At 38.4% G+C, this 9,324-nt stretch overlaps 1 protein-coding gene across 1 annotated transcript in view; it reads right to left on the reverse strand.

Moving 5' to 3' along the window:
- SLC26A7 (solute carrier family 26 (anion exchanger), member 7) overlaps positions 1-8,543 on the reverse strand; it is a 166,457-nt gene extending 157,914 nt beyond the window's left edge. The window contains exons 1-2 of the mRNA XM_006884596.1: positions 8,414-8,543; positions 7,963-8,275 (exon numbers count right to left, since the gene is read on the reverse strand). Coding sequence (XP_006884658.1) covers positions 7,963-8,155 — 193 coding nt within the window. The 5' untranslated portion in view covers positions 8,156-8,275; positions 8,414-8,543. The remainder of the gene's footprint in view (positions 1-7,962; positions 8,276-8,413) is intronic.
- Positions 8,544-9,324: the final 781 nt, after the last annotated feature.

Genomic DNA, 9,324 nt, shown 5'->3' on the forward strand with positions numbered 1-9,324 from the left:
TGCTAAATAGCAAGGTGTTGGCCCTGGAGCATCACCTGGAACAACCACTGTGACCGAGTCAGGGTTTCAACTCTGCTACACATTAAAATCTGCAACACTTTTAAAAAGGAGAAAAAATATGAAAAAGCACACTAATACTTGGGACCCACTCTCAGCAAGTCTGATTTCCTTTCATTAATTACAGTAAGGCCCAGGCACCAAAGTTTGCTTCTGGTTTGGTTTGTGTGTGTTTTTAAACCCTGAGTGGTTCCAACAAGCAGATAAGACAGAGAATCCAGAGCTAGGAGGACTCAGTCTTCCCGTCGGCCTGGACCACAGTCAGAATTAGAACCTCACTCAAACCACATGTGCTAAAAGTAGACAAGGCTTGTTCTCCCAAATAAATCATAAATCTGAGATGCAGTTACTAAAAGAAGCAGAAGTAGAAGTGAGATGTCAAAAGCAGAAGCCTTCTACTACTCAGGGTACAAATCTCATCCTGACATTTCCTGCCAGCCTAGAGTTTTGAAAACCTAGACAAAGTATCAATACTTAAAAAGAAAAAACAAACAAACAAGCAAACAAAAAAAAAAAACCCACCCCAAACCATTATCTCAATTTTCCATTCAGGTGGGGGAAAAAACAGGTGCATCAAAAGAAATCTGACTCATGGTTAACGTAGGTGTCTGTTTCAGTAGAACTGTGCTCTGTGGGGGTTGCAATGTCTTATTTTCTGGAAGTAGATTGCCATGTACTTCTTCTACAGTACCACTGAGTAGATTTGAACCTCCAATCTTTCACTTAGCATCCAGTCGCATTAACCCTTTGCACTACGCAGGTATTATTCCATGTGGACAGTTTTAAATATAATAAAGAGTGTTATTCAAAGTAATAAATATTTAAGTCATCATTTTATACTTGAAAACATCCAACCATTCAGAACTGCTGACTAGGATTTGGAGCTAGACTGAGGATGGGTCCAAAATACGTGAAAAGAAAAGTCGGCAAAGTGTTATCAGCTCCTGGATTTCTTTTTTTACAAGGTCAGGGCAAATAAATATTGCTACTTTCACAATATTTAGCTAGCATTATTCCCAGAGAGGAGAAAAGTTAATATCTGGAGTATATAATAATTAAGGAGGCTGGGTTACAGATACAAAGTTGATACAAGGATGCTATATTCCCAAGGCTGAGACCATGCAGGGAAAATTATTCAGACAAGCCTTTAATCTTCGTAATGTAGTATGCTTCAGGAATTTCCACTTATTGCTCCACATGTTGCTAAGCCCCCCTCAGGAGTGCAGTGGAGCTCAGCTTCCACACATATGTTTTGGTGCCAGTAATGCCACACATTCTGCATAATTACAAGGAACATCCATCTTTTGTCTGCGGTTCAAAACATTGTGGTCTGAACATCAGGCAATCCTATGGCAGCTTAAAATTTTCGTGGTTTTAAAACAAAAATTCTAGGTGATCCCCTGGAATGCAAAGCAAAACATTCTCATCTCCCCCCCTTCAGGGGACTAAGCTCTTATATAGCAAGTCATGCATTCATGTCCACATCTTGTCTCAATACTGGAGTTACCAGTTTGGAAACAAAGTAACTATTGCTCCCCAAGCGCTAGAATGTGAACTGAACACTCTAGGAACCCAAGTCTCACGTTTTTTCTCTTGTCAGCTCTGTTGGGGCCAGGCCTTGAGTCAATGACAGTCTTTATGAATATTTGCTCATTTAAAAAATATTCTCTAATAAAGTGCTATGAACTATCAGCTGAAGAACATTATGGAAGATGGCCCTTTCTGTTCATAATGAGAGCTTCTGAATTTAATAGTGAAAAAAATAAGTTTGCTTTTTAAGGAGCATTTGAACAAAGTGCTAAAATGACCTAAAGTCTGTTTTATATCCTTTGAAATAAGTTCATCAAAACTAATAGCAATTATGAAAGTCACACAGGTGTCAAGGCCTTTCATTCATAGGGTCACTATGAGTCACCTACAACTCGATGGCACTTAACAGCAACAACAACACTAATAGTTTAGAGAGAAAGTTGTGACTTTAGTAGTCTGTGAAGTCAATGAGTGCTGTCCCAGAATCATTTTTCTTTAATTAATGACATAAAATGTGTTTTGTTGTTGTTAAGTTCTTTTGAGCTGTTATGTACCAACTCACAGCTGACCTCCCAGCTGGTTCTCAGAGGCTGTAAATCTGCCAGCAAGGTAACTGTGTATCTTTCTCCATAGAGCAGCTGGTGGATCCAATCTGACTGCCTTTCCTTACCACTAACTCCTTTCTCTGTAGAACTATATAAAAAGATACTTTGGTAGGAGTCAAAACTGTGCAAGCTCTCTGAATGTAAGTTAAGGATCTAATCTTACATGACTGATCTTTAAATATTTTATTCAATGATTCATTGAAAGCATTTCAACAAAATATGTTAGAAAGTGTCTTGGCAGGAGAAACAAATTCAGACACACATGGGGCTAGCGAGGTAATGGGAATAGCAACAGGAAGCCTGTTGTACTAAATGGGAATGGCAGCAGGAAGGGGCAGGGGTGTAGTGGGGATTGGGACAAAATGCCAAATGCTCGCCCTGTCTCAAGACGGCAGCAGAGAGACCCTCCGTCAGGATGTGTCTCCCATATGGCCATTTTTCCAAAAGAAGACTAGCATCTGGATTTTTACATGAAATATCCACATTGGCTACAGAAAAAATCAGAACTATTTGGTCAAAGGAAACATGTTCTTTTACCAGCTTTGTCTGAAGGATTACTTCAGACAAGTTATGTTCGTAACTTTGGGGAAGTGGGAGGAGCTGGACGAAATTGCTTACTCTACTTTTTAACATACTGCTTACTATTGTTGTTACATGCCATCGAGTCACCCGCCACTCATAGTGACCCTATATACATTAACGCTGAAACCTGCTCTAGCCCGAGCCAATCTCATTACCTTTGCCAGACCTAATCCCATTTCTTCAGTTTCTGGATGAAACGCGAGTTTCATCCTGGGTCTTCCCCTCCTGCACTTTCTCTTCCCCCTTCCAAGCATGATGTCCCTCTCCAAAGATTAGTCCCTCCAGGCCACGTACCCAAATTATGTGAGACAGAGCCTCAAAATCCTTGCCTCCAGGGAGTAGCCTGGTTTCACCCTCTCCAGAACAGATCTGTTTGCTCTCCTGGAAATCCACGCAGTATGTTCAACAACTCAAAGGCATCAATCTTCTTTAGTTATTGTCCAGCTCTTGGATGCATAGCAAGTATTTGTGAAGACCATTGCCTGGATCAGGTGCACCTTAGTCTCCAGGCTGACATTATTGCTCTTCAATACTCTAGAGTGATCCCTGACAGCAGACTTTCCCAGTGCAAATGTTTCTTTTTTATTATTATTATTTCCTAATTGGTGGTGCTAAGAGTATTGATTGTGGAACCAAGCAAGCTGAAACTGAAGAGAACATGAGGTGTTTGCTGTTGAAGGTGAAGGACTGTAGCCTTCAATATGAATTGAAGCTCAACATCAAGAAAACAAAGATTCTCACCACTGGGCCTATGAGCAGCTTCATGATGGACGGAGAAGGAACTGTGGTTGTTGATAACTTCAGCTTGCTTACCATTAGCATCTTAATTTTACTTTAAAAGCAATATTATTTTAACACTATTGCAAAGCATCATAGTTCAATGAAATCACTTATCTTTGAGAGCTAACCTGTTTCCATCTTCCAGCAACTATTTCTTTAAAACCTACTTCTACATGCCAGGCACTATGGAAGTTGCCAAGAGTATACAAATTCACGCATCACCTTTGTTCCCAGAGCCTACAGACCACAGTGAGAAGAGTTGTGCTAAAAGATGGATACATTATGTTGAGACTTATCATCGAGATATGTGAAAATGGTGAAAGGAGTAGGAGGGAAGGAAGTCTTCCCGGAGAATTCAGAAGAATTCTCAGAGGAGATAGCTGTTTGAACAGATCTTTGTATGAAAGGCCCAGATTATCAATGATCAGATAGCCTAGCTGAAGAATGGGGATTTATCCTATTGGATCACAGGGGAATTCTGAACAAGGATGTTAAATGTTCTGATTGACCATTCTAGATGCAGTATGGAATATGACCTACAGGGGGAGACAAAGCAAAAGATGAGGATCCATAAGGTGATTTCAGTAGAGAACTAAGGCATCAGGGACATGAAGTAAGACGTTTTGTTTTGTGTTGTTTTGTGTACCGTAGAGTCCAAATTGACCGATAGCTGACCCTCCAGCGGGATTTCAGAGGCAGTTAATCACAAAGGAGAAGATTGCCCATCCTTCTCCCATGAAGCAGCTGGTGGCCTTGAAGCTCATGCCTTCAATTATAAGGCAGGTATTGTAACGCAACTTCCTGCCACTAAGCCACCAAAGCTCCTAAGGTTGGAAAGACATGCAGAAAGGAGAAACAACAGAATCCAGAAGAAGATAGTATGTTAGAAGCGGGTAGAGTAGGGGGGAAAAAGAATTAAAACTTGAGGCGTTCCAGATTTCTATGAAAGATGATCTAGTATAAAATCTTTGGAGTTAGACTCCTTTAATTCAAATTCTACCTTTTCCACTCACTTGCTATGTGACTTTAGGCAAGTTATTTACCCTCATTGAGCTTCGGCTTTGCAGATATGCCCAGTGATCTAAGAACAGTATTTGTATTTGTGCCTATCAATAACTGTTATTATACATTATTATAATTCTGACTTTTTAGGATGGCGATGCCGTTCCATTTGTTTGTTTCAAAGGTCTAAGTGGTAACACACGGGGTACCAAAAAAACAAAAGTCTAAGTGTTGCATGTGTTGGTTCAATTGTGAAGTTGAGATTAAGAAGAAAGTTTCATGATCATGTTTATAATGGTGGATGTAGATGACATTGCCAAGGGAATATTGGGAGGCACACTCAGAGTTAGAATCTTCAAGGCACTGAATTTAACAGGTAGACCAAGCAGGGAGTAGATAGGCAAAAGACTCACAAGAAAAGACCTTTGGCATGGCAAGAGAAAATCAACAAATACTATCTAAACCAAGAGGGGAAAGGGTTTTGGAAAGGGAAATTTGATAAATAAACCAAGATAAGAATTTAAAGGTCATTTATTATATTTAACAATCAAGAGTCTTTAATAAAGTACTTTTGAATGTTTTCTAAGTATTTTATGTATAGAAAACACTCAAATATTACTCCTACTGTCCTTATTGTTAAATTTTTTTCTTTTAAGAAATGAAGAGCAAGTAGAAGATTGAACTACATACATTTTCTATATTTGTAGCTCAAAGAAGCACTGAACTCAGCAACTTTATAAATTAATATGCTGCAGATCTGAAAAGTTCTCCAAAATGCAGTAGAGAAAAAAAAGATATTCATTCCTTTAGTGTTGTGAAGCAAATGTAAAATCCTTTCTTCTATTTTTTCTAAATAAATACCATTGATAGTGATTACCAGTATTATATTCCTACAAATAGAAGTGAGTGCTATCTAAATATTTTCCTGACCTTGTATCATATAGTTATTTTTCTTGTCACTTTGCCTTTGAGTCTTAAAATGACAAGGATGAAACCTGCATGCAAAAGTAATTTGAAGAGAAGGCTATTTGTACCTTTCCAAAGAAATGGTTTCTATTACTAATAACAATGGTATTATGAAAAGTCTGGTTATTTTGGCAGTGTGGAAATATAAAATATGGAGTATGTTAGCTTTGGAATCAAGTCCTGACTCTATCACGTATCAGGTATGAAATCCAGAGAATATGACTTGTGCTTCCAGCCACCCATTTTCTCTTATGTGAAATGCAGAAGTGCCTTGGAGTTTTGTTGAGATACAGCTACCTTGGGTGCCATAAATAATTAAGGACTTGACTACCAGCTGAAGGGTTAGCAGTTTGAGTTCACCCAGAGGTGCTTCAGAAGATAAGTCTGGCAATCCGTTTCTAAAAGCCTTGAAAACTTATAGAACAGTGCTACTCTGCACACATGGGGTCTCCATGATGACCACTAACAATACCCGGTAAGAGAATGTTTATATGCTTGGCACAGTGCCCTTACAACAAATGGTCACTAATGATACTTCCCCTTTTAAATCTCCATAGTTAACAGGCTTCCAGCTAAAAAGTCAGCAGTTCAAATCTCCCAGCCACTCCATGAAAGAAAGCTGGGCAGTCTCTTCCTACAGAAGTTTGTAACCTTGGAACTCAGTAGGGGATCACTGTAAGACAGACCATTTCTATAGTAGTGAGTGTTAACAGATGAACATTACAAAGTTTGTGAAACTTAATTTTCAAAGAGTAGATTCTTTTAAGATTGATCTTTTCATAACCCACCAAAATTTTTTCATTGTGCTCATTCACTGCAAGATCTTCTCTAAGGACCAGCATCCAGATGGATGGCTTCCCAAGACAGGAATGCCACTTGAGCATTTCTCTTCCAAGTTGGCAGGGACTGACTTTCTTTACAACTAATGACATAGATAACTCTTAAAATATGATCTTTCAAAGCAGATACACAAATAAGAGTCTATACATCTGTCAAAGACTTTAGACATCAATTTTACCACTCATGATAATTATATCTTAAATTTCCTTTTTGACTTGTTACGCTCAAACGATGCAGAGGAAAAAAAAATTTTTAAATACACAATTCTCAATCATTTTACACTCACTTGAAACAAAATCATTTTAAAGCATAAATTGAAATTATTTAATGGGGGGGAATCCCTTTTAAGTTTTCAAAGCGCTTGTGGTGGTTGAAATTTTGAATTTAAAATGAAATGAAAACAAGCCTAAAAATAAACCCTACTCTGTTATTTACTTTGCATTTTTTTCTGAAAGATTAGTCTACTATACTATTAGCAAAATGGTCATCAAAAATGTAATGTAAGACCATTCAATGAAATGGAATCACTTATAGAATGACAGTATTAGAGATCGCAAAGCCACTAGCGCAGATGTTCCTAATTATACTAAAAATACAAATACTTACACAAGCCAGTTGGTTCCCGCTACAGAATAATTCAATTAAAAGTGCTTATACGTTAACAGTATAAATAATAGTTAAAGCCAGAGAAGCCGTGAAACTGCAAAGAAATAGAAACTTCCAGTCTGTGCCAAGGGAACTGTTGTAAATTCCCAGGGTTGAGACAATCATTCCTTTTCTTAGAAATAGAAAATCACTACCTGAATCAGTCAAAATTACACTGACTATGCTTTTAAGGAATACACACACAGACACACACACACACACACACACACACACACACACACACATTCCCCCCCCCTTTTCTTTACCCACCCTTCCATCCACCCATCAAGTTGTGTGACCCTATGATTAATCTCATACTCTTTTGTTAGCTGGTTTCCATCACAAGAAACACCTAACTATAGTTGGAATATCATTTGGAATATGCTTGGAAAAAGTTAAAATCAGCAACTGCATCAGTTTCTGTTTTTACTGAGAAATAGGTGCAATAGGTAATGTGATACAGAAGTTAGAACGCAAAGCCACAAAAGCTCTTGGGACACACAGGATTCTCTCAGCAAATAACGATTTGGCAAAGAGCCTCCTTTATGTACAGAAAGGTCTGTTCCTTGCTTCTAGCACCTCTCAAGGCTAAACAGGTATTTGTGTGCTATTAATTAGGTCTACAAAAGATCGTACTCAAGCCAGGAGATACTTTAATCCCATGGTCAAGCTACAGAAACACATTCTCCCAGGATCCCTGATTTTTCACTCTTCTATCAAATGACTTTTAAAGTTGCAAACATCTAATACCATTCAAAAATGCGTTCAATGCTGACTAGCTATCAAAACAGCAGCGAGACCATTAAAACTTTCATGCACAGACACATACAATGTGCTTATTTCTCCAGAAGTAGTTATTTACCTCATTAGATAAATTGTTAATCCTAGTTTATAATTCTAAGAAAGAGTGAGATCTCTTTTGAATAGAAGAGGAAAACCAAACACAGTACGTTACCTTGGGTCACCTGTTGAACTGCCAGCATTATTCCAGACACAGTGTCTGGGAGCAAGTTTTCTTTCAGATCGTAATGCTGCGCCCATTCCAAAATAGGTATCCTCCTTCTCCACCACGTCTTAATGTCTTCACAATGTGGGACATGCATCTTGCTCCAGGGCACGCTTTTCTTTTTCCTCTTTGCCCCTGTCATTTTTTTTCTCTCTTTCAGATTTCCTCTTGTTCGAGTACACTTTTAAAAAGAAAAAAACCGCTGGCGAATACCTCCTCTCAATGCCAGTCTCCAGTCCTTCTGAGGTTTACAAAGTCAAAGCTACTCAGGAAATCAATGAATAAAACAGAGGAGAGAGGGAGAGAGATTAACAGAAGACTTTAAATATATGCAGCTGGCCTGTGTGTCCTGTGATGGGGTAGCTAATTATTCTAGATTTTTAAAAAATTAGATTAAAACTTTGGACTCTCGTCTGAATGAAATGGAGAACTGGTTCCTGTTAACTGTAATATTTTCTGATCTTGGGAAAGCAAAGGGTTTAGGCTTAAATTGGACTAGAGCTCTTTCGCCAGTAATTCCCCTTATATTCACTGTAGTCTTAGTTTTTGGCTCCCATCCCAATGGTTAATGAGGTAGTTCTGGGCGTGCATTGGAAGTGGGCTGGGTTATGCTAATGACAGCAGGAAGCACTCAGCCAGTCCTGTCTCTGCCTCCAAGCTGTGCAAAATCCCAAAAACTGCCAAAAGGTTCTCCCGTGCAAAATGTAGTCTGAAAAGCTACTTCTTTGAGAGGTAAGCATATCCAATGTGTCAGATACGTGCCAGTTCTACAACCTTCAGCAATGTGACCGGACACTGCTAAAGAGGCTTTTACCATTGTTAATCACTGTTAAATGTAGTTTTCATTCACATAGAAACATGTAGAAAGTCTGGGAAAAGAATAAGCAATTCTTTTAAATAGACTTAAACTACTCACGGGATAAGAAGAAATATTTGTGTTTAAATGATTTCTTTGTTTCTAAAATTTTCTCTATCTAAATCATGTCATTTACACACCCATGCTGTGTAAGTGAACAGTTCAGTATGGCTTCAACAATCGTGTGAAGTGTCTCTTTTTCCATGTAACTTTGGGGAGCTTATCTTTTTTTCAGGAGCATTCCAGTTTGTCAGGAGGAGATAGGCTATCAAAGACTGTTTCATTATTGTTCTTTTCCTCCAGAAGAAAAAGTCCACATGTAGGAGCCCCATGTACCTTTGGAATCAAACCCAAACCAAACAAACAAAAAATGTACTAACTAAAAGTATGAAACCAATAAAAAGACAGCATGTATGTAAGTCACCCATTTTAACGGCTTTTTGTCCAGGAAGTTG

Source organism: Elephantulus edwardii, unplaced genomic scaffold (assembly GCF_000299155.1).
Source record: "Elephantulus edwardii isolate Elephantulus edwardi_28Jun2011 unplaced genomic scaffold, EleEdw1.0 scaffold00036, whole genome shotgun sequence".
In the NCBI taxonomy this organism is placed as follows: domain Eukaryota; kingdom Metazoa; phylum Chordata; class Mammalia; order Macroscelidea; family Macroscelididae; genus Elephantulus; species Elephantulus edwardii.